General features: G+C 41.2%; 1 protein-coding gene across 1 annotated transcript in view; it reads left to right on the top strand.

Annotated features, from left to right (window-relative positions):
* The first annotated feature begins 11,823 nt into the window (after positions 1 to 11,823).
* The window catches only part of ABCC8 (ATP binding cassette subfamily C member 8), an 803,652-nt gene continuing 789,306 nt past the window's right edge, over positions 11,824 to 26,169 (top strand). Inside the window, 2 exon segments of the mRNA XM_030201075.1 lie at positions 11,824 to 12,144; positions 18,442 to 18,583. Of these exon segments, the coding sequence (XP_030056935.1) occupies positions 11,997 to 12,144; positions 18,442 to 18,583 (290 nt within the window). The 5' untranslated portion in view covers positions 11,824 to 11,996.

Here is a 26,169-nt window from a genome sequence, read left to right as displayed (position 1 = left end):
CTGCCCACACACACCTCTTCATCCCCCCTGTACATACATGCAAACAGCAAAGTGGACAGGAAAAAGTCCAGACAAATCTTTATAGTTGTGGGTTGAAACTGGTAGTTTTCCACTGTGAAGCTGGTGTTCTGCTGTAGTCCGTCTCCAAGAAGTGTTGAGTTGTGAAGCTGGGTGGCTTTACCACAGTAAGACTTGGAGAAGCGATTAAGAAGTAAAGTCATCTTGAATGTCGGTTGATTCCAGGGAAGAATTTGCTTTTCCCTGGTTAGTTTTTGGGATTTGGAACTCATTCAGTAAATATTTGTTTGAACTTTTTCCTTTCTGCTTTGCTGTTTGCCTGTTTGGTGTTGCAGACAAATTTAGCCTCTTTTGATTTCTCCCCTATACATATACTCCTACTGTCTTTTGTGTATGGTGTACAGCACTGTGTATGCCTTGTAGTGCTATAGAAATAAGTAGTAGTAGTAGTAGTAGTACTCCCCCATTCCATGCCTCCCCACACACATCCACATTTTCCCATATACATACACTCCTACTCCTCTATTCCATTCCTCCCCACAAACATCCTCATTCCTCTATATACATACACTCCTACTCCCTATTCCATGCCTCCCAACACACATCCTCATTACCCCATATACATACACTCCTATTCTCCATTCCATGCTTCCCCATACACATTCTCATTCCACACTCCCACACACACAGTCCCACATTTCACACAGTCCACCATATATACTACATACTCATCCCCATACACGTGCTATTCATCTTCCATATATGCAAACACTTTCTCATACCTATACCTCATCCAGCTCCACAGTACAGTCAATCATGCCTATCCCCACCATTACAGCCTCCCACCTTGCCAAAAGCAACTGCAAGAAACACCCATGCAATGTATGGTCTAGAGAGGATGATTTTTTTAAAGTTGCCTTGCAATTTAAGACTTGCTTTAAATTTAAATCTCTCGGGGAATAGCTGTACTTTCTCAGAGCTGTTTGTTTAGTTAAGTCTTTTAAGGCTTTCTGTGGGATGATACAGTGTTAAATTTTCTCATGATTGTCTGTATTCATTCAGGCTCCCTCAGGAATATCTTGGCCAAGTCACCTTGTATTCTCAAAGTTCACAGATTCAAACTTAATAGTGTTATATTTTCCAGCAGGAACAAAATCATGACATCCCATCAGAAGAAGGTCATACATGTCACTGTTAAGAAGAGATTCATGGGCAAGACATCAGTCAAAACCTCTGGAAAAAAATATTTCTTTAAAATGAATGATTGTTGTCAGTAATTTCAGATTGGATTAAGTACTGTTGGTAGGTCTGGATTTCCCATTAGGCATGTAGCTAGGAGTGCCGTGATGCATAGGATACTGTGGGTTAAAGAATGAGCATGTAAGAATATTTGTAATACTGGGTTTGGCGAGAGATTCAGTTAAGTACTGTGTGCTGGCATGGGGGAAAACCAGGTTTTGATTCCCAGTAAAGATCCACTCCCCAGGTTGGCTGAGGGTGTGGATGCTGCAGAGGGGAGGGAGTCCCAGTTATCATGCAGCAGCAACATCTAGTGGCTGGATGTATGGTCCATGATTGCAGGTTCTGGAAGGAGCTCTGGTATGTGGCTTCCAGCTGAGGACTGTTGCTAAAAGAACTGGGCTAGATTAATTTAAATTGGATATAAAATAGAAGAAAAGGTTATAAACAAATCAACAGCAGTATAAAATGAAACTCCAGGGTAAGTTTGGGGGTTCTGTGCTTTGACATCACATCAGCAAGCTCATCAAATTTCCTCCCCCTCCTACACAATTCTTGTCCCCCACCCTGAGTGGGGCAGGAGATGCTGAAGCTCCTGGACCTAAAGGTACATAATACATCTAAAATAATTTACATTATGCCCCATTAATTTCCCTTGCATTTCCCGCATTGCCATTTCATTACCATATATATATATATATATATATATATATATATATATATATATATATAGTGGCTTAGAAAATGGTAACCAATATGATAAAGGGAATGGAACAACTCTCCTATGAGGAAAGGCTAAAGAGGTTAGGGCTCTTCAGTTTGGAGGAGAGAGGGCAGATGGGAGATATAACTGAGGCTATAAAATCTTGAGTTGATCAATTGTGGGGTGGAGGAGTAGCTAGTTGTTAGTGCAGCAGACTTTGATCCTGGGGAAATGGGTTTGATTCCTGCTACAGCTCCTTGTGACTCTGGGCAAGTTACTTAACCTTCCATGGCCCATTTATGTAGTATGTAAACCACTTTGATTGTAACCATATCTCCTTTCCCTTTCACAAAGACTAAAAGACACACCATGAAATTACAGAGCAACCCTTTTACTAAGCTGCAGTAAAAAGAGGCCTGTGCTAGTTTAGAACTGTGAAATAACTGCAAGCTGGGCCATTTTTTTCCTGTGGTGGGTAACAAGGCCTTTCTTAATGGGGCAGTAAATGGTCATACACTAATATTAAAAGTAGTGTGTAGCAATTTACTGCCTGAGCCCTTAATGCCACCTATTTGCATGGCAGTAAGGACTCACTTGCTACTCCTGCTGTAATCAGACATCACGCGTTAATATAAGTACATAAGTATTGTCATACTGGGAAAGACCAAAGGTCCATCAAGTCCAGCATCCTATTTCCAACAGTGGCCAATCCAGGTCACAAATACCTGGCAAGATGCCAAAAATGTACAAAACATTTTATACTGCTTATCCCAGAAATAATGGATTTTCCCCAAGTCCATTTAATAATGGTCTATGGACTTTTCCTTTAGGAAGCTGTCCAAACCTTTTTTAAACTGCGTTAAGCTAACCGCCTTTTCCTACGGTCTCTGGCAACGAATTCCAAGTTTAATTACACGCTGAGTGAAGAAACATTTTCTCGGATTCGTTTTAAATTTACTACTTTGTAGCTTCATCGTATGCCCTCTAGTCCTAGTATTTTTGGAAAGCATAAATAGACGCTTCACATCTACCCGTTCAACTCCACTCATTATTTTACAGACCTCTATCCTATCTCCCCTCAACCTCCTTTTCTCCAAGCTGAAGAGCCCTAACCGCTTTAGCCTGTCCTCATAGGGAAATCGTCCCATCCCCTTTATCATTTTCGTCGCCCTTCTGTGCACCTTTTCTAATTCCACTATATCTTTTTTTAGATACGGCGACCAGAAGTGAACACAATATTCGAAGTGCGGTCGCACCATGGAGCGATACAAAGGCATTATAACGTCCTCATTTTTGTTTTCCATTCCTTTCCTAATAATACCTAACATTCTATTTGCTTTCTTAGCCGCAGCAGCACACTGAGCAGAAGGTTTCATCGTATCATCAACGACAACACCTAGATCCCTTTCTTGGTCGATGACTCCTAACGTGGAACCTTGCATGATGTAGGTATAATTTGGGTTCCTCTTTCCCACATGCATCACTTTGCACTTGCTCAAATTAAACGTCATCTGCCATTTAGACGCCCAGTCTCCCAGTCTCGTAAGGTCCTCTTGTAATTTTTCACAATCCTCCCGCGATTTAACGACTTTGAATAACTTTGTGTCATCAGCAAATTTAATCCACAATAGAACACTACCTCCTATCCCATGACTCTCCAATTTCCTCTGGAGACTTTCATGAGGCACTTCGTCAAACGCCTTCTGAAAATCCAGATACAAAATATCAACCGGCTCACCTTTATCCACATGTTTGTTCACCCCTTCAAAGAAATGTAGTAGATTGGTGAGGCAAGATTTCCCTTCACTAAATTCATGTTGACTTTGTCTCATTAATCCATGCTTTTGAATATGCTCTGTAATTTTGTTTTTAATAATAGTCTCTACCATTTTGCCCGGCACCGACATCAGACTCACTGTCTATAATTTCCTGGATCTCCTCTGGAACCTTTTTTAAAAATCAGCATTACATTGGCCACCCTCCAATCGTCCGGTACCAAGCTCAATTTTAAAGATAAATTACATATTACTAACAATAGCTCTGCAAGCTCATTTTTCAGTTCTATCAGTACTCTGGGATGAATACCATCCGGTCCAAGAGATTTGCTACTCTTTAGTTTGTAGAACTGCCCCATTACATCCTCCAGGTTTACAGAGAATTCATTAAGTTTCTCCAACTCGTCAGCTTTGAATACCATTTATGGCACCGGTATCCCACCCAAATCTTCCTCGGTGAAGACCGAAGCAAAGAATTCATTTAATCTCTCCGCTACGGCTTTATCTTCCCCAATCGCCCATTTTACTCCTTGGTCATCTAGCGGTCCAATCAATTCTTTTGCCAGCTTCCTGTTTTTAATATACCTAAAAAAAATTTTTACTATGTGTTTTTGCCTCCAACGCAATCTTTTTTTCAAAGTCCCTCTTAGCTTTCCTTATCAGCACTTTGCATTTGACTTGACATTCCTTATGCTGTTTCTTATTAGTTTTAGTCGGTTCCTTCTTCCATTTTCTGAAGGATTTTCTTTTAGCTCTAATAGCTTCCTTCACTTCACTTTTTAACCATGCCGGCTGTTGTTTGGTCTTCCGTCCTCCTTTTTAATATGCGGAATATATTTGGCCTGAGCTTCCAGGATGGTGTTTTTGAACAGCATCCACACCTGATGTAAATTTATGACCCTCGCAGCCGCTCCTCTAAGTTTTTTTTCACCGTTCTTCTCATTTTATCATAGTCTCCTTTTTTAAAGTTAAACGCAAACGTATTGGATTTCCTATGTATACTTACTTCAAAGCTAATATCAAATCCGATCATATTATGATCACTGTTATTAAGCGGCCCCAGCACCATTACCTCCCGCACCAGATCATGTGCTCCACTAAGGACTAGGACTAGAATTTTTCCTTCTCTCATCAGCTCCTGTACTAGCTGCTCCATAAAGCTGTCCTCGATTTCATCGAGGAATTTTACCTCCCTAGTGTACCCCGATGTTATATTTACCCGTCAATATTGGGGTAATTGAAATCACCCCTCTCTATCTAAGGCGTGTCCTTTAAACAGAGGTGTGTCCGGTTTCGCTGAGGTCTTTTTTCTCCACCAATTTTCATGTCTGTGAATTCATTATCACCCTTGAACACTGGCAGTTTGTAGAATCTTGGATAACAGTACTGATTGTATTCTACATATTCCGTACATAGCGGTAATTGAAATCATCCATTATTATTGTGTTGCCCGGTTTGTTTGCATCCCTAATTTCCTTTAACATGTCTGAATCCTTCTGTTCATCCTGGCCAGTACACTCCTAGTACACTCCTATCAATATCCTTTTCCCCTTTACACATGGAATTTCAATCCACAGTGATTCCAAGAAGTGTTTTGTTTCCTGCAGAATTTTCAATCTATTTGATTCAAGGCTCTCGTTAATATACAATGCTACCCCTCCAACAATTCGATCCACCCTATCACTACGATATAATTTGTACCCCGGTATGACAGTGTCCCACTAACCAGGTCTCAGAGATGCCTATTATATCTAATTTTCATTTAGTGCAATATATTCTAACTCTCCCATCTTATTTCTTAGGCTCCTGGCATTCACATATAGACATTTCAAAGTATGTTTGTTGTTCCTATTTACATCATGCTCAGTACTTGACAGTATTAATTTGCAATCTTTTGTCTGATTTTTATTTTTATGAAAGGACACCTGATCTACTACAGTCTCTTTTGCAACCTCACTATCAGGATACCCTATCTTCTCTGTTTTGGTGATATCTTTGAAAGATACCTTATCCTGAACCACACGCTTTTGAGTGACTGTTGGCCTTCCCCCCGTTTCTAGTTTAAAAGCTGCTCTATCTCCTTTTTAAATGCCGATGCCAGCAGTCTGGTCCCACCCTGGTTAAGGTGGAGCCCATCCTTTCGGAATAGGCTCCCCCTTCCCCAGAATGTTGCACAGTTCCTAACAAATCTAAAACCCTCCTCTCTGCACCATCGTCTCATCCACGCATTGAGACTCCGGAGCTCTGCCTGTCTCTTGGGCCCTGCGCGTGGATCGGGTAGCACTTCAGAAAATGGTACCATAGAGGTTCTGGATTTGAGCTTTCTACCTAAGAGCCTAAATTTTGCTTCCAGAACCTCTCTCCCACATTTTCCTATGTCATTGGTACCCACATGTACCAAGACAGCCTACTCCTCCTCAGCACTATCTAAAATCCTATCTAGGTGACGCGTGAGGTCCTCAATCTTCGCACCAGGCAGGCAAGTCACCAGGCTGTTCTCACGTCCACCAGCCACCCAGCTATCTATATGCCTAATGATCGAATCACCAACTTCAACAGCTGTCCTAACCTTTCCCTCCCAGGCAGCACTTGGAGACATATCCTCGGTGCGAGAGGATAGTACATCCCCTGGTGGGCAGGTCCTGGCTAAAGGAGTACTTCCTACTTCAGCAGGGTGATGCTCTCCTTCTAGGAGACCTCCATCCTCCAAGGTAGCACAGGGGCTACCAGACTGGAGGTGGGACTTCTCTACAACATCTCTGTAGGTCTCCTCTATGTACCTCTCTGTCTCCCTCAGCTCCACCAAGTCTGCTACTCTAGCCTCAAGAGAATGGACATGTTTTCTGAGAGCTAGGAGCTCTTTGTATCGGGCACACACATATGACATCTCACCAACTGGGAGATAATCATACATGTTACACTCAATGTAAAAGACTGGATAGCACCCCTCTCGCTGCTGGACTGCTGACTCCATCTTAGTATTTTTGAGTTTTTCAATAATTTAAAACTTGCTACAGTATTAAGGATATTAGTCTAATATAAAAGTGTCTTTTAGTTTATGTGGAGGGGCATAATTGAATGCGAACGCCTATCTCTATGGGCGTTTATGTCCGAAAACGGGTATGTGAAGAGGTGGGACAGACCGTATTTTCGAAAAAATGGATGTTTTTCAGCTGGGCGTTTGTTATTTATAGCGATAATGGAACTAAAAATGCCCAGTTCAAAAACGTCCTAATCCAAGCCATTTGGTCGTGGGAGGGGCCACGATTCATAGTACACTCGTCCCCCCTGACATGCCAGGACACCAACTGGGCACCCTAGAGGTCAGTGCGGTGGACTTCAGACAACGCTCCCACATGCATAGCTCCCTTACCATGGGTGCTGAGCACCCAACCCCCCTCCCCCAAAACCCACTACCCACAAATGTACAACACTACCATAGCTCTTAGGGGTGAAGGGGGCACCTACATGTGGGTACAGTGGGTTTTGCAGGCCTTCCATTTACCAGCACAAGTGTTACAGGTGGGGGGGATGGGCCTGGGTCCGCCTGGCTGAAGTGCACTGTGGTACCCACTAAAAGTGCTCCAGAGACCTGCATACACGCAGGCCTCTAAGACTGGTTGCTGCTATATAACATTGGCACACCAGTTGACACCTGAAGACTAATCTCTCCGAAAACGTCCTTTATTGAAATAAGCACGCTTACTCACAGTTAACTGCAGATCAGAGGTTGTGCCCCACTGGCAATGAGTCTCCCTGGTACTGAGATGAGCAGTAGGTTAGAGCTGGCAGAATGCCCTCTTTCAGCCACATTCAAGGGAAGAACTAAGTTCTATAACGTGGCTAACACGTGAAAGGGATCTAAAACTGGCTTACAAAAATGGCCACTACCTCATGGACTACCGGAAACAAAACAGGGCACACTCTGACCCAGTAGGCAGGGGGAAAAGCACCATGGGAGTAGAGCCTACCAACTACCAACATCGTGAGCATTTGCCACAAGCTACTGGAATCACGGAGCCCAATACCCTACACCCACCACAATGCATTGCTGATGTGACTCTGCAGTGCGCATAACAGAAAAGGTTTCACACTCACCCGAGAGCCACATCAGAACCAGGGAAAGGCTGTCACAGGATAGAACACATTCTGCTGTCATGGAGGTGGGTACGGCATTTGAGGCTGGCATACAGGCTGGAAAAAAAGTTTGTAAAGTGGGGGTTTTTTGGTAGGAGGGGGTTAGTGACCACTGGGGAAATCCGGGGAGGTCATCCCCGATTCCCTCCAGTGGTCATCTGGTCAGTTGGGGCACTTTTTTGGGACCTGTTCGTGAAAAAAAAGGGTCCAAAAAAAGTGACCCAAAATCACGGTAAAAATGCATTTTTTTTCGATTATCAGCTAAAGATAAAAAATGTTGGAAAAAATAAATAAAATGAATATATATATATATATATAAAATATGAAAAACATAAAACATATTATATTAGATATGGGTGTATGTATATCTCAAATTCAAAGAATTCCATATTTAGACCATCTGGATATAAGGTCTGTAATTCAAAAATAAGTTATCAGCCGATCCTCCTCGCCAACTACTCTTGTAGACAAATATGACACAAAAATGTAATTCTTCAAAGCGGTGTCCTAGATTTTTTGAATGTGCTACCAACGGTTTTTCAAGTGCATTCCTTTTCAAAGCACTTTTATGTTCAATGATTCTTATACTAAATTGTCTCTTGGTTTTACCTATATATGCTAACCTGCATGGACAGATCGCTACATAAATGACATTTTTGGTTTTGCAATTTGAAAACTCTTTGAGATGAATACTTTTATTGGCTGATGGAATGTGGACAACATTAGTTTTCATGTTGACATTACATACTGAGCAAGATCCACAAGGATAATGCCCAACTGGTAAATTTCTTACTGTTGTAGATACATTACGCATTGTTGATGGAACCAACATGTCTTTGAGGTTTTTTTTCCTCCTACATACCTACAGAATTGCCACATATAACTAACTGTATGTTAATTCATAGATACACTAAACTTTTTAAGGCTGCTAATGAACCCAGTTTCTGTTTAGATTTTGCTCACACCTTTTTTCAGTAGAAGCTCAAGGTGAGTTACATTCAGGTACACTGGCTATTTCTCTGCCCCTGGAGGGCTCACAATATAATTTTGTACCTGCGACAATGAAGGGTTAAGTGACTTGCCCAAGATTACAAGGAGTAGTAGTGGGATGCACCTCTGGATATCACAGCCAGTGCTCTAACCACTAGGCTACTCCTCCATACACTAACAAATGCAAATCCCTACAATATGTGTCTGCATCACTTAGGAGTTGTCAGTACAAAAAAGGCACAAAAACAGTGGAGGATGCAAGAAAACTTAGGAGACTGGTGACAGAGAACTAGGGGACATTTGTGTGATTTTATTTCCATGAGGGGATTCTGTTTTATTGGCTAAAACCTAAAGTCAGAATTATATATATATATATATATATATATAAGTGGAGTGGAGGAGTGGCCTAGTGGTTAGAGCACCAGTCTTGCAATCCAGAGGTGACCAGCTCAAATCCCACTGCTGCTCCTTGTGACCTTGGGCAAGTCACTTAACCCTCCATTGCCTCAGGTACAAACCAAGACTGTGAGCCTTCCTGGGACAGAGAAATATCCAGTGTACCTGAATGAAACTCACCTTGAGCTACTACTGAAATAGGTGTGAGCAAAATGGAAATAAAATATATGGGAAGAATGGGACTTGATATACCACCTGTCTGTGGGTTTTTTTGCTACTACATTCAAAATGGTTTACATAGTATATACAGGTACTTATTTGTATCTGGGACAAAGGAAAGTTATGTGATTTGCAAAGAGCTGCGGTGGGAATCAAACCCAGTTCCCCATGATCAAGGTCTACTACACAAACCACTAGGCTACTCTCCAACTTCACTTCATTGTTCTCTGTTTTCTGTTTATGTGAAATGGTGAAACTGTATTGCATTCTATTTGTTAATAAAGAGAAACCCACAGACAGATGCAGCTACCTCCACAACTCCAGCTTCCACCCTTCACATACAAAAAGATCCATTATTTACAGCCAAGCCACAAGATACCACCGTATCTGCTCGGACCCAGAGGATAGAGACAGACACCTTGAAACCCTGACTGCATCCTTCAAACAGAAAGGATAAACCCCAAAATAATCTCCAAGAATATTGCCTCCTCTCTCAAAACACCCAGGGAAAATCTGCTACAGTACAAAGAAAAAAAAAGCCACAGACAGAATTCCCCTTGTAGTGACATACAACCCAGAGCTGGAGAAACTGAGGAAAATCATAAGAGACCTACAGCCACTACTTGAGGAAGATGAATTACTGAAAGAGATATTCCCATCCCCACCAGTGCTGGCCTTCCGACAGCCACCAATTTTAAAACACAAGCTGATCAGAAGTAAACTTCCAACACAGATAGAAAAAGAAAAGGGCACTTTTCCGTGTAACACAGCCAGCTGCAAACTATGCCAAAACATTTCACAAGACCCCACAGTCATTCACAAAGGAAAAATATTCAACATAAAGGACTATTTTACATGCTCATCTTCCAATGTGGTATATATCATTCAGTGTAAAAAATGTAACGAAGGATGCTATATTGGAGAAACAGGCCAGATGCTTAAGACAAGATTCAATCTGCACAGACATCACATGAAAATAGCCGGTGCCAGTCAGGCCCCCACCCCTGTGGGCCAATATTTCACAAGACCAGAACACTGCACCAGTGATTTCACAGTAAGAATACTGAAAGGTAATTTTAAAACAATACAGGAACGTAAGACCTTTGAAATAAGAATGATTGAATATTTTGACACCCAACAAACAGGACTTAATAAGGATCTGGGTTTTCTAACTCATTATAAAACATAAAGCTGTATTTCTCTGTTTATTACCCTCCTCTCACCTACCAACACCCATTCTGTTAGAATATCAATGAAATGCTTTGATGTCCCCATGCATACCCCCACCCTCCCACTCTGTCAGACTGTCAAAGTAATGCTTTGATGTTTCTCTCATATATACTATCTGGTACCACATTTGCTTATTTCCGATCTGAGGAAGAAGGGCAACCTTCGAAAGCTAATCAAGAAATGTATTAAGTTATGTCCAATAAAAAAGGTATCATCTTATTTTCTTTTCTATGTTTTATTTTGTTTGATTTCTATTGATAACCTTTAAGAGTGGACTAACACGGCTACCACACCTCTCTACTTAATAAAGAGATTAATAAAAGAAAAAACTGGATGGTAGAGGACTGTGTTTTGAGGAAGGAAATGGGATAAAGGGCAGCCCTAGACCTTTTTACTTTCAAATTTCCTTAGCACACTTCTAGTTCCCTATGCATATTTTTATCCATTTTTCATTCTTCCCTGCTTCTCCTTTTCCATTATCTCCTATCTCACCCTTCTCTCTCTACCACCTGTCAGCCTGTGATGTGCTGAAGGATGCTCTTGTGCTTCCATAAAAGCAGAAATTGTCTTACCCAGGGTTGCTGCAAGCCCTCCATAAGAAATCAGAAGCCCATGCCCTTTTCCTAAATCCCTTTCACTGGCATCTCTCTCCCACACATTACCTTTCATGGTCTTACCCTACCTTTCCCCCAACATGTCCTCTAGTCCTGTGCTTCTCATCTCCTGAAGGTACAGCCTGTCCGATGTTCAGAATTACCACAATGAACATGCATGAGATAAATTAGCATGTAATGAGTTTCTCCTATATGCAACTGTCTCATGTGTGCTCATTGTATAATGCAGGAAACCAGGCTAGGTACAGCTGGTAGGTGTGCCTTCAGGAAAGGAAACACTGCTCTATTCCTTTGCACTGCCTAGGGGTCACGAGCCGCTAGGGAGGAGAGGAGGCAGCGGGGCAGCCTGCACCTCCTGGCCTCTCCTCCAGAGGGCTCGGGGCACTGGGGAGCCCAGCAGCACGTGCAGCCCCAGTGTGCTCTCCACCCGCTCCCTCCCTCTGCCTCCCAAGCGCAGCCCCTTTCTTCAGAGCCCTTTTATCAAAGTGCTGAGGCGAGAGAAGGCAAGCACAGACATTTGGCAGGCGCTCGTAGGCTGTCATGGAGCTCCCAGGAAACAATGCCGCTTTGCGTTCCTTCCCTTTTAATAGATATCCGAGGTAGAATTTTGTTTAAAAAAAATTGTGTCTCTGTATCTCGTGTCCTTTCCGCTTCGAGCAGGGTCCCAGCTCAACCATGTCCTTGGCTTTCTGTGGAAATGACAATAACTCGGCTGCGTACAACGTGGACAATGGAGTGCTGAACAACGGCTGCTTTGTGGATGCTCTCAATGTGGTGCCCCATGTGTTCCTGCTATTTATAACCTTCCCTATATTATTTATAGGTAAGTCAGGGTTTTGTGCTGTCGGATGAATAGTGTGTCCTGGATCCTGACCTCCTACTTCTTGCACAAATGTTATCCCCCGTGTGTTCTACTGTTCTTGCATTGCGGTTTTTCTGCGCTACATCTGCATGCGATTTATTTTTTCCCCCACAGTAGAATAGTAATAAAGATCCAGTACACTTGTGTTAGGGATTATTTTGATTTTAGTTCTGCGCCTGTTGGATAATAGGCAGAATGCAGATTATAAATTTCATGAATGTATTTATTTTGATAATCTAAAAAGAATTGTGTGGCATTTCCTTCTAAATCTTGTTTTTCCTCAGTAACCCTTACAGAGGAGGAATATTTTCTAAGATTAGACACTGATAGCAAATATATGCCACATAAAACGTTTCTGTTTCAACATAGTAATAAACTCAATCTACTAGATGTGAACCGTCAGGTTTATTTCTGGCTTAATCCCTAGCAATTTTTATCCTGAGTTTTAGGCTGGGGAGAACAGCCCTTTGCTTCTTGCTCCAGGCCCTCCCCTCCCAGGCAGCATGCAGAGAGAGGGAGGGGTGAGCCTGGAGCAGAGTCAGGGAAGAGCTATTCTGCTTCCTAATCCAGCCCTCCCCTCCTGTCAAACAGGAGCAGGGAGATGAGATTGAAGAAGAGCAAATAGCCTTTACTCTCTCTACTCCAACTTCTCTTTCTTCTGTCCCCATTTTCACAGGAAAGGGCACCACATGGAAAGGGAGAAGTACAGGAGAGAAGGCTCTGAGTAGAAAACAGCAGGGTCTTCTTTCACAGGAGCCAACGTTTTACAAATTATTGGGGGTTCTAAATTCACACCAGCCAATGTACCTTGGCTACAGTAAAAGGAGTTTGCTTAATATTGGAGTGCTGAAGCACTCACAGAGCTTGCACTTTTCTGTTTGCTGTGTCAACTCCATCCTGCCTTTCATTTCCCTTAGTGGCCACTAGACCATGGGAAGTATACACAAAAAATGTCATTAACCAGAGTTTTGGCAATTTTGAATACTGTATTTCACAAATATTGTCAGAATAGCCACCCTAACACTTTGTTTCCATCATTTTTAGTTAAACTTTTATTTATCCAAGAAGGTCTATGGAGCTTTTTTTTCATAAAGGTTGCCCTCCCCTGCCTTAGGGGCTGCTTGTTGCCATCAAGGACAGGTTGGGAAGAGTTGGTGGAGTCGAGGACTGTTCCAGAATTTAAAAAGGCATGGGATAAACATGTGAGATCGCTTAGGAACAGGAAGAATTAGGGGTTACAGAGGATGGGCAGACTGGATGGGTCATATGACCTTTATCTGCCATCATGTTTCTATGTTTCTAAGAGTGATTTGTACAAATAAATACTCAAAAGAAGGTGAGAAGAGAGGGTGAATGTTGTTTACCTCTCCTCCTCCCACCATCTTCCTGAAGTTAGCAACACAAACTAGCTATTTGGCAACTGTTTTCATTCCAGCCATTGTAATCTACAGCAGGTGTGAGGCCCATTTCTATGGTTGGCAAGGGGGTCGTAAAATACAGGGGTGAGAAACAGCATGGTAAAGGTTAAATGTAAGAGGGAGATTGTGTGTGAATGAAGGAATGTGGTATAAGAGCACTATAGGGTATGTGAGAAAATCTGTGGAAAGGAATTAAAAGTAAGAGATAGCTGGAGGCAGTGGCTTAGCCAGACATGCCTCTTTGGGTGACCCCAAATTCAATAAATACCAGAGCTGGCAGGGATCTCCAATCCCTACCAGCTGAAGAAGTCCTTCTCCAGTGGCCCAGAATGCTACCATACTTGCTGCAGCTGGCAGCACTCTCTATGGGCTGCCACCAAGCTGGCTCTCCTTCTCCTCCTGTGCATCTGCAAAAACTGAGCATGAACAGGAGCGGACAAACCAGCACAACAGCAGCCCATAGAGAATGCCATCAGCAACAACAAGTATGGGAGCATTCTGGGCCCACCAAACTTGGACCTTTTCAGCTGCTAGGACTTGGGGATCCCCGCCATGCTTAACAAAGGTGTCACACTTTTGGATGGGCCTGAGCCCAATGTAGCTATGCCACTGGTTGGAGAAGGTGGGTGGGCATCTAAATGGCAGATGACGTTTAACGTGAGCAAGTGCAAAGTGATGCATGTGGGAAAGAGGAACCCGAATTATAGCTACATAATGCAAGGTTCCACATTGTTGATGATACATTGAAACCCTTTGCTCAGTGTGCAGCAGCAGCTAAGGAAGCAAATATAATGTGAGGCATTATTAGGAAAGGAATTGAAAACAGAAACGAGGACGTTATAATGCCTTTGTATCGCTCCATGGTGCGAACGCAGCTCGAATATTGTGTTCATTTCTGGTCACTGCATCTCAAAAAAGATATAGTGGAATTAGAAAAGGTACAAAGAAGAGCGACGAAAATGATAAAGGGGATGGGACAACTTGCCAATGAGAAAAGGCTAAAGCGGCTAGGGCTCTTCAGCTTGGAGAAGAGACAGCTGAGGGGAGATATAAAATAATGTGGAGTGGAATGGGTAGACATGAAGTGCGTGTTTACTCTTTCCAAAAATACTAGGACTAGGGGGCACGCAATGAAGCTACAAACTAGTAAATTTAAAATGAATCAGAGAAATTTTTTCTTCACTCTGAAATTCATTACCAGAGAATGTAGTAAAAAAGGTTTGGATGGCTTGCTAAAGGAAAAGTCCATAGACCATTATTAAAATGGACTTGGGGAAAATCTACTGCTTATTTCTAGGATAAGCAGCATAAAATGTATTGTACTTTTTTTGGGATCTTGCCAGGTACTTGTGACCTGGATTGGCCACTGTTGGGAAACAGGATGCTGGGCTTAATGAACCTTCAGTCTGTCCCAGTGTGGCAATATTTATGTACTTATAAAGAAAGCCAGAGGCAGCAAGAGTCAAAGGTGCTGATGGAGAGAATGTGTGGGAGAGATTCAGAGGTGGTAAAAGGGAACACGACAAAGACAACAAAGGTGAAAAAATGCATTATTTTCAGTTTAGGGATTGGAGTATGTAGTGATGTAATGGCTGTAGGTGATATCTACAAATATTGTACATGAGCTATCAAGATCATACAGATCAGTGGCACAGCCAAGGGTGGGCCCAAGGGGGCTTGGACTCACCCAACAGTGGTGCAACCTTAGCAGAATCTGGCTGGGATCCCAAGCCCACTAGCTGAAAATCTCCCCCCATTTGGTACTTCAGCAATCTGTGGCAGCATACTGATCCATCTGTGCCAGCACCTGTGCATACTCAGTTTTCAGCGCTTACTCAAAAGCTAAGCATGTGCCAGTGTCAGCACCTCAGGGAGCTGCTGCAGATTGCCAAGGTGGAGAGGAGCATTTTCAGTGCCATTGGGAGGAGGTCTTCAACTGTCAGGGCTTGGGATCCCTGCCAGCTCAGGCATTTTTTAAGTTGAGAAAGGGGGGAAGGGATACAGTGGGGAGGGGGAAAACACTTGGTGTCCACCCACTTCTTGTCTAGGCCCAAAATCTGCTGTCTGGCTGCACCCCTTACACAGGTTACTCCTTCTTCATATGTGAATAATATATCTGATGTAACATGTGAAGAAGAGACCTATGTGGTTTCTAAAATTCATATAATATATTTTTAGATAATTCATATACTGATCCTGTAAAATATTTTATAATCTTCCAAGATTGGCTTGATGAAACTGTTATTGGTTTTATCTGATATTATCATTATTTTTTTTGTTGTATGGAGGAAAGTGATGTTAAATAATTCTGTGAAATGAATATGTCCCCAAGTGGAACAAAACTAATGATGGCCCTTTGATAGGAAACTGGCAACACATCACTGATCTGATAGGAATGAACCTGCATGGTGCTGCCCATTTTTCCGAAGTGTATGCCTATGTGGCTGGTGTACAATGTGAAGACAAGTTTGATACTGCCTGCAAGTTCATTTTCAAAGGCAAACTCCCCTTGAAGATTGCCTTCAAAAATGTGATTTGCACTTGCATTAAAGTGAAAATTATGTACTTGATTGCACATACAGTGGTTTGAAAGTGAAATCAGTGCATATCCTTTCTTCTCTATGCCTAACCAAACTCACATATTGGAAGAATGGGAACAGACATGATTTTCAAACCATACGTTAAGGATCATTTTAGGAACTGGAGGTGGGAAGAGGGACTGCTCATGTTTATCTGAGGTTACTTATCAAAATCTTAGGGGCTGAGCTTCTTCATTTTTTAAGACTCAAGTTCTCTTTATACAGATAATTGCCATTGATAGATTGGGTAATTGATGTTCAGTTAACACAGCAGTGCCAATAGCTAAGGTAAGCATGAACTACTTCCATAAACTGCACAGCTTTGAAAGATTTTTACATTAGATTACAGGAATAAAAAAAAAAACACCCCACATCTGAAGTTTTTTTTCCTTTCTTTAACTGGATTCTAGCAGAATACCAGGCTATATATAGTACCAGAAAAGCTCTGTTAATGTAATTCTGCCAGTAGGAGAGCAGCACGTGGGAAGGTCGTAGAGTTTTAAGGTGCTGATAAATGCATTGTTAAGTGAGAAGATTTCAGTGATGGACAGTATGGAAAAACAAGGATTTAGTTCTAGACTATGAAGTGTTGTTACCAACATGCCACTGTTAACATCTGTTATTTTACCACAGATCCCACTATATGCAATGAGACGTAGTTACTAGTAAGATGTGTCACTTTTCTGTAACAGTTAACAGTAGCCCATACTAGTATCTATGCTGCAGTAAAAGGGGCCCTGCTCTAGTGTCAGGGGCTGTTTTTGCCGCATGCTGAGGCCCTTTTTACCACAGCGGGTAAAAAGGCTGAAAAAAGAAATAGCCATGCAGTAAGACTTCATTTACCATATGGCCATGCAGGGGGTGGGGGGAGCACTTACCACCACCCATTGAGCTGGCGATAAGTGCTCCCATGCTAACCCAGCGGTAAAAGAGTAGGATGTGGCACTGCCTGATTACTGCCAGGTTAGCACCTGCATAAATATTTTTCCAATATTCCCGCTAGCACTAGAAATAACGCGTGCTGTGGGTGGAACTACTGCTGGTGCCTGTGTAGGGCCAGTGGTAGCTCCAGATTGGTGCGTGGTAACACCACAGTGGGCTTACTGCCGTTTTGTAAAAGGGCCCCTATATGCCTAGTATCGATAGTAGAGGATATCAGGAGAATTTTAGGCAACTGTTTCTCTCATTGTCAAGTCTTATACAGTGTAGTTACTATATAGTTTGTGAAATCTGACAACTAGGACAGAGTGAGGAGTTTGACAACTTACTCCAGTTATTGCACCTAGGAGGCAATTGTATAACTGTTTTTCAGGATATCCCTGATGAATATAATACATATACCCCTTAATCCTATAAAAGTCACCAAAAATTGTGCACACAACTTAATTGAATATTGAGCTAATTAGCGCAAATAGATTTTTAACAAGCAATTATTAGCACTAATTAGATTTAATTAGAACTTTATTTTATTTATTTATTAGGATTTACTTACCACCTTTTTGAAGGAATTCACTCAAACATGAGCAACAGACAATTACAACAGTAAAAATATTCAAATAACAATACAAAGTATGACATGATAGTATACTACTTACAATGTCAACACAATACATAATAGAACATTTTAATTGACAGTGTAGGTTATAAGCAAAGATGGAACATATAGATAGGTAAGAGAGTAAGAGGAGTTAGAAAATAAGGTGACTAATTTGAAGAAAGGTGCACATGAGGTCAGAGAGATGGTTAACTTACTCGCGTAAATCAGTTTTACACATGAGTAAAAAAAAAGGGGATACACAGTTGGTGCAAATGGCTATACCTAAAATTAGGTGCAATCCTTGGACATAAGTGCTATTCTAGAAACCATGCCTAGCTTTAGACGTGGTTTATAGAATTGTGCTTTTTTTGGTGCCGATTTTTTTGGCACCATATATAGAATTCACCCCATAACGGAGGTGGCAGACATGCAAATCAATAAATCTTTTTAACATAAACATTTCCACAGCCGCTGCTGAGGGGTACCGCTTATAGGTCTTCTGAAAACATGACAGGCTGGTGGTCTCCCAGAACAGGTTTGAGAACTATTGGTCTAGATCACATGAAATATGACTCAAGAAACACAAACTGCATTGTTATTGTTCTCTGATACAGAATTTTAATGAGGGTATATAGAACCAAATACGGTGTTGAAGATATGGGGTAAAATGTTTTGCTTGGCATGCAGATATATTTTTCATAACAATTCTTCTTTTAAAATCTAGGTTGGGGAAGCCAAAGTTCCAAAGTTCACATACATCACAGCACTTGGCTTCACTTTCCAGGACATAACTTACGCTGGATCTTCACTTTCATCCTTTTGTTTGTGCTGGTGTGTGAAATTGCAGAGGGGATAGTATCAGATGGGTAAGTGGAAGCATAATTTCCAAGATAACAGTGGCTATTTTAAGGGGGATGAACATACATACTTAAAGATGGCGTAATATTTGATCTTAACCAGTAAGTGTTTTAATGTGATCTGTGTTCATGGTGATTAACATACATAGCCTTGCCAGGAAATTCTATGAACTTTGCCAACAGTGCATGCAGCAGAATAACAATCATAATCTCATTAGTTAAAGTTTTCCAATGGGCAAATATAGATGACTTCTATACTTACTGGAGGTGGCTGCATTTGGTGATATATTATGCATTTGTCTGATATCATACCATACAAAGTATGGATGCAAATGAAGGTAATTAAGCACATTAAAATCTACTCATGTGCTTCATTTTTATGTCTTAAAATAGATTAATATTTAAACAAAATCAGATAAAGTCTATAAACCATCCAGCCCTGACATCAGCAGTGCTCAAGATTTGCCACTCAGTGAGCTCTATTAGTTGCAAGCTCATATGCAGTGTTTTTCTCCTTTCTAACCTCATAGTTCTAGTTATTCTTCTATTGCATTTTCTGTCCCTTGAAATTTAAGAAAAAACACTCAGCATAGTCTAGCCATACAGAGGGCTTAAAAACTCATTGACTATTTAGCCTCAGAGTGAGCATCACTGAATCTGATGTGCATTCATGACTGAAACACAGTGTATGCCAGTAGATAAGGACCATAAGGCACATCCAGTCTGCCCATCCTGATCTCCTGTTCAGTAAAGGAGAAGTAGCCTAGTGGTTAGAGTAATGGGCTTAGACCCACCAGAGTTTAAATCCCACTTCCTGTGATTTAGGGCAAGACTCTTAATCCTCCACTGCTTTAGGATTAAATTTAGGGATCCTTTTACCAAGCAGCGCTAAAACGTGGCCTGTGGTAGCCCCAATGCGGCTGAGGTCACTTTTAGCAGTGCCATTTAAAGGTAGCTTCTTTTATTTTTCCAGTAATGGCCAAATGCTAATTTCTCCATTAGAGCATGGACATTTTCGTGTGAGCCCTTACCACCATCTATTTTGTAGGCGGTAAAGGTTCATGTGCTAATCCTGAGCACAGTTAGTCTGCCAGTAGACCTTTTATTTTAGCATCCTAGCTTCACTTCAGACCACTATATGGCACCTGTCAATCCTTTTTCATAACTATGATTAACTATGACAGATTTTGTTTGCCAAACATAGCAATGATATTATTAAGTTATAATATTCCTATGGTGGAATTCAAAACCTGTCTTAGTGGCAGGGGTTTTGTAGGACATATTTTTGCATAGCTATATTCTCATAACATCAGGGAAAATTATTCAGAATCAAGTCATTCTTGTGTGCAGCAGGAAATGCTCTACTGTTTAAGCAAAGATCAGCAGGCATTGTGGAGTTAAAGAAAACGTTTTTATGACTACAAGAGCTGAGAATGTTCATTGCTGGCATGCACAGAGGATTTAAAAAAAATTGGAGGGTAAAATTTTATGTGTAAAGGCAATAATTCCACAAAGTTAAGACAAGTCTGTAACCCTCTGAACTATACAGAGAGTAATTTTCAAAGCCATTTCCTTGGGTAAAACAGAGGTTTTTTTACAAATGCAAACAAAGCTGCCAAATTACCCATTCCAGGAGGAAGACTTTTTGGCTGATCCTGAATTTCTGCCAACCTCTTCCTGGTGCATTATGGGACTTGCAGCACTAATTTCAATGGATAGAATCATGGACTACAAATAGTGGACTACAAATACTACACTGCTTTGGGATATACGTTTAAAACCAGGGCCAGCCAAAATGTCTTCCTCTTGGAATGAGTAACTTAGCAGCTCTGTGGAAATGGGCTATTTAACCTTCTTTGAAATTTCCCACCTACCTGAATTAAAGAAAAAGTATGTGTATTGGCAGGGGTGTGCTGGTAAATTTTTAACAACAGGTTCTTTCTCCAGACGTAGCCAGATCTGCAGTTGGAAGGGCCAGGGGTGGTGGGGGGGGGGGGGGGGGGGAGCAACACTTGCCTTTCTCTCCTCCCTCCCTTCGTGCGGGCATGCTAGGCATACCTTTGCTGGCAGCCAATAAATGGACTGCCACCACTCCCAACGTCTTGCTCTGAGCAGCATGCTGGAAACAAGGAGCGGGGAGCAGCAGTAGTCTATTTACTTGGCTGGCAAGGCTCAGCATCCCCACCAGCAAAGTAAAAGATAATTCAGCAGGGGGCCCAAGCCCACATTTTGGGACCCAGTTGTTAAAGTAGCCATGGAGGGCCCTACTTTAACAACCGGCTCCCAAAATTCTTAAAAACTTAACAACCGGCTCTTGCGAGCCTCTGAGAGCCTGCTCCAGCACACCACTGTGTATTGGTCACATTGAAAGGAAACATATCCAGGGATAGAACTGGAATAATATACCTTATTTCTAAAGATGCACACATTGTTTTGCTGTGGAATGAGAAGGTGCAAGTTTCTGTGAGTACATTTCCAGTAGCAGTTTTCAAAATGAATTCATAAAAATGCTTTCACTTTGAAAACCAGTGAAAGTCGATGGTTAAAAAACTACACAAACATTTTGCAGCTATGCGGGCACTGTGAAAGTTGCTACAGCAGTAAATGGATTTAGAAAAAAGTATTGGACTTTAAACATCCTTGGGGCAAATCTGCACAAGAAAATGTAAAATTATACATAACATTTTGAAAATTCTGAAAAACTATGAATAGTTTTATTTGTGATTTTTTATTGTGCACACATCCCCAGCTTGTTCATTACTCTCCAGAACCACCCCCTCCCCATTTCATTGAGGTAGCATGAGGAAGCGGTAGCTGCAGATTGAGCCCTGTCTTCCTCCTCTGCTACTAGGAGTCAAGTTAATGATTTAAAGCAGACTTGTCCAACCTTTTTTAATGGGAGGCCACATTTTATATTTTGCAACACTTAGAGGGCCAAAACACGCACAGTCATATTTTGCTGCATGTTTCATCAAATAGTAGCAAAATATGACGGTGCATTGTCCCCTCCCCAGCTTTCACCCAGCCTCACTCTCACACAGGTAACCCAACCGGCCTTCACTCAGTCTCTCTCGCTTATGTAACCCCCCCCCCCCCCCAGCCTTCCCTCAGTTTCTTTTCTCTCACTTGGCTTCTGCTGCAGAAGAAACAGTGAGATCTGCTTCCCTACCATGACTTGGCTCTCTGAAAGCTTGAGCCACTCAGTGCTGTAAGTTGGGGTTGGCCTTATAGTTTCAAGTCTCGCGCGATTTGAAACCACAAGATCAACCTGAATGTCAGGCACTGTGCAGCTCATGCTTACAGAGAGCTGAGTCATGGTGGGGAAGCAGGAATTCCACAGTAAGCAGCACAAGCTTCCGAGGGCCAGAAAAAAGCATTTGGTGAGCCAGGTTCTGGCCCCCAGGCTGTAGGTTGGACAAGCCTGATTTAAAGCTGTATGGTGTTCCACATGGTTCAAATCAGCAGTCTGGCCCAGGTGAGAAGAGAAGGAGGAGGATGTAACCCAAAGTGATCATATGTAATCATCTTAAGGTGACCAAAGTGTTAGTGAAGGTGAAAGGCAAAAGCCAGAAGCATGCTTAGATGCATAGGGGGAGGAATGTTCAAACAAATCCGCAGTAAAGCGGAGAACTCGAACGCCCCATGGGAGAACACAGGTATAGAAGAAAGTGGGATGTTTGACAACGGCAATACAAGACCTGGATAGATGGATCTTAAAAATACTTGTTTATTGATGAAAAAAAGACTTGACACAACCGTTGTGTTTCGGCCATTAGGCCTGCATCAGAAGTCTACAAAACACACATATATACAAATAAACATTGAATAAAAGCAAACCTTATATAATCAAAAAACTCAAATACCAAAGTACTAAAAACAATTGGTAATGGAAAATATTACAAGATAAAAACGAATAAGATATTACGATAATCAAAAACATGTATAAATAGACAGTTAAAACATTAATAAACATGTATATACATCAGTTGCCAAATGCGAGCCATACAGGCAAGGATATGTGTGTTCACATATAAAGTGCTCTTGTGTCAAAACGTAAATTGGTAATATTGCATAAAAAATTACAGATAAATTGATAAGTAAAATATAAAAATTTAACATACAGAACATATAAATAAAATGTATAATGTATAAAATATATTAGATAAAGTATATCTGCCCGATGTATTAAAAAATTATTAAATAATTGTATGTATTCTGTATTTGGTACACAGTAATCTTTTTATGAAAATCTATACGCTTAAATATACTTGTATATATTTCCGTGCACATAATCCTTTCTGAACCTATGCTTATCATGTATATCTGTTTATCTTCTCTGAGGGATATATCTTTTGTCTAATTATGTGAAGTGAAATGAATTATTGAAAATATGGCTAAAGACGTAAAATAGATATGGAACCAGTAGTGGTGACAATTGAAAACGTTAAAAAAGAATAAAAAAAAGAAGGAGAGTTATCAATGCAAGTTCATAAATGAGAATTTTGGATCTATTAGTGGAAATAATGGTAAAAAGGGGGACTGTCAATAAAAAAATAAAAAATAAAAGAATAAAAAAAAATAATAATAATAAACAAAGGGGTGAAAATAGGGTATGGAAAAAATATGTCAAAAGAACCGTAATGAATATAAAATAAAAAATAAAAACTAAGAATAAGAATAAAAACAAATTTTAAATTAAAAATGGAAATTAAAAAAAAATATATATAAAATAATAGATCAATGAATGAAACAGGTGAGAAAAAAGGAGGAGACAAAAAGGGGGAAAAAAGGGGTGGGGGAAGAAAGAAAGAGAAGGAGAAAAAGAGGGAGGAGAAAAGAGGCGGGGAAAAAAGGGGGAAGGGGGGAAGGAGGGGGAAAGGGAGACAATTAGGGGAAAGCGGGGGGGGAGAGGTATGGAAAGAGGGGAGGAAGAGGGGGCAATGGATGGGGAAAGGGGACAACGAGGGTGGGGAAGGAGAAAAAACAAGGGGGGGAAGGGAGAAAAGAGGGAAGGAGAGAGAGGGGGAAAGAAGAGGGAAAAAAGGAAAAAAGAAAGTAAAGAGAAAAAAGAAAAAAGTGATGAAGAAAAAAGGGAAATGAAAAACAAAAAAAGGGAAAATGAAAAATAAAAAAGGGAAATGAAAAATGAAAATAAGGGGAGGGGGGGGGGGGGGGGGGTTGGAGAAATGAAAAAAAGGGGAGGGGAAGGGAGAAAAGGTGGTAGAGTAAAGGGGCCTGGAGAAAAAACAAGTGGAAAACCTAGTAGAAAATTAGCATGTGGAAAATAATATGATACAAAAAACCATGAAATGAATTTTGGTAAAAAAATATGAGATGTCTAGAAACTAGAACGAGGCATGGATGTTTACTTATGCTCTAAATAAAGACATGAGAATGTGTGTGCAACAAACTGGCACTTCCTAATTGGCTAAATAGGGGGAGGAATGGCCAGCAGGAAAAAGGAGTTGATAGTGCCCCTGTATAAGTCTCAGGTGAAACCTCATATAGTGAACTATGTACAGCTCTGTGGATTGCACCTCAAAAAGATATAAACAGGAAGGAGTCAGTCCAGAGGATGGCTACTACAATGGTCAGTGGTCTTCATCATAAGCATGTGGAGCCAAACTTAAAGATCTCCAATATATAAACTTTAGAAGAAAGACAGAAAAGGAGAGATATAGAGACATTTAAATACCTCTGTAGCGTAAATGCACAGGAGGTGAGTCTCTTTCAATTGAAAGGAAGCTCTGGAATGAGGAGACAGTCTTAGGAATAACTTGAGGAAATACTTCTTCCTGGAAAGTGTGGTGAATTTGTGGAGTGGCTTCCCGGTGGAGGTGGTGGAGATGAAGACTGTATCTGAATTCAAGAAAGCTTCTCATACATAGGATTTCTAAGGGAGAGGAAGGGATAGTAGATGGTATGGATGGGCAGTTGGACCACATGGTCTTTATCTGCCTTCATTTTTCTCTGTTTCTTTGAAAGCAAGTCAGAAATGTGTAAAACTATTTCAGTAGAAACTTATCACTTACAAGTAGTTTGCTGGCCTTTATTTCTGTGAATTAAATGAACAAACTCAGCAAGAACAGTGCTTTCTTTTACAAAGCGTCGGTAAGCCCATCCGGGTTTTCTGCATGCTAAGCCAGAACTACCGCTGGCCCAAAGCAGCCGCCAACGGTAGTTCCAGCTCAAGGGTGCGCCATTTCCAGCATGCTGGGAAAAAATGTTATTTTATAGCACAGTTACCATGGGAGCCCTTACCGCAACCTCAATGCTTGCTTGCTTGTTAAACCATTATCATCCTTTATCATTATCTTGTTACCCAAGATCCTTATGTAATACTAAATGTCTATTTTACTATGTATTTCCACTACTCATGATGTATTGAGCCTGCAAAGAGGTGGGAAAATGTGGGATACAAATGCAATAAATAAATAAATGGCTGAAGTTAAGTGCTCCCCTCCACCCCCGCATGGCCACACGGTAAGAGTAATCTTACCTCATGGCCATTGTTTTTAGGGGCTCTACCCACTGTGGTAAAAAGGGCCCTTGGTGCATGGAAAAAATGGCCCTTGCTCTTTTCCCGCAGCTTAGTAAAAGGACCTCCAGTCATTTCCCCTCCCCCATCCCACCCTACCTTTTCTTCTGCCTGTGAGTCCTCTCCCATGTTCACACTGCCTGCCTCATAAATGTTGGTGTGGTCAACATTTTTGAAAATAAAAGCGTGCTTTGTGATTTGTAGACAATGTAATGACTAACAAGTGGTCATACATTCGTTTGATTATCCTTGCTGTACACTGCCTTGAGGGGCTCTTTTACAAAACAGCAGTAAGCCCAATGCGAGCTTATCACTCGCTAAAAAGGAAGTACTTCTGGGCTACCGCAGCAGCCTAGTGGTAGTTCCCAACCCCAGCATGCCATTAAATGAACAAACTCAGCAAAAACAGTGCTTTATTCCTTAAAATGCATGAAATGGATAAAAGTCTATAGGGCCTTATTCATACTTTTAGAGAGCTGGTGTGCATCCGAAGCTTAGAGGGATTTACATGCTGGAAAACTGGAATTTTTATGTATTTCAAGCAGAACAAATGTAGTAGAAAATCAATGGGAAAAGGACTCTGTTTTTCCTGGTAAATGTTAGAGTTTATTTTAGTGGTAGATGATATAGTTTACTTTTATGTACTATGTATTAAAACCATGAAAATGTAATTAATATTTGCACTGAATGAATAAGTGTTTTGAGTGGTTTAACCAGGGGCCATATTTTACCAACTGCAGCATTCTTGGGGGTGAGAGGTGTTTTTATTTTTCCTTTTTATCCCGGGAAGAATTGCCCCTCTCCCACAATGGACATGTGTCCAAATGGACGAGGGGAGTCTCCCAGAAGGCTTAAAATATATTCCTCTAACATGACCTCTTTCAACTGACTCCTGATATCCGTGAATATCAGTAGATAAGTAAGGGTCCTACCCATAACTAATTTAGGCTCAGGAGGTTAAGCATCCTGCTAGTCATTATTTAAGAAGGAGAGAAGACAGATAGCAAGGATAATTACCTTTATTATAGCTTACCACAATAACACAGCAGGATCAGGA

The sequence above is a fragment of the Microcaecilia unicolor genome, chromosome 4 (genome assembly GCF_901765095.1).
Source record: "Microcaecilia unicolor chromosome 4, aMicUni1.1, whole genome shotgun sequence".
NCBI classification, from domain to species: Eukaryota; Metazoa; Chordata; class Amphibia; order Gymnophiona; family Siphonopidae; genus Microcaecilia; species Microcaecilia unicolor.
The sequence above is the reverse complement of the archived record's forward strand: the minus strand, read 5'-3'. Positions and strand labels throughout refer to the sequence as shown.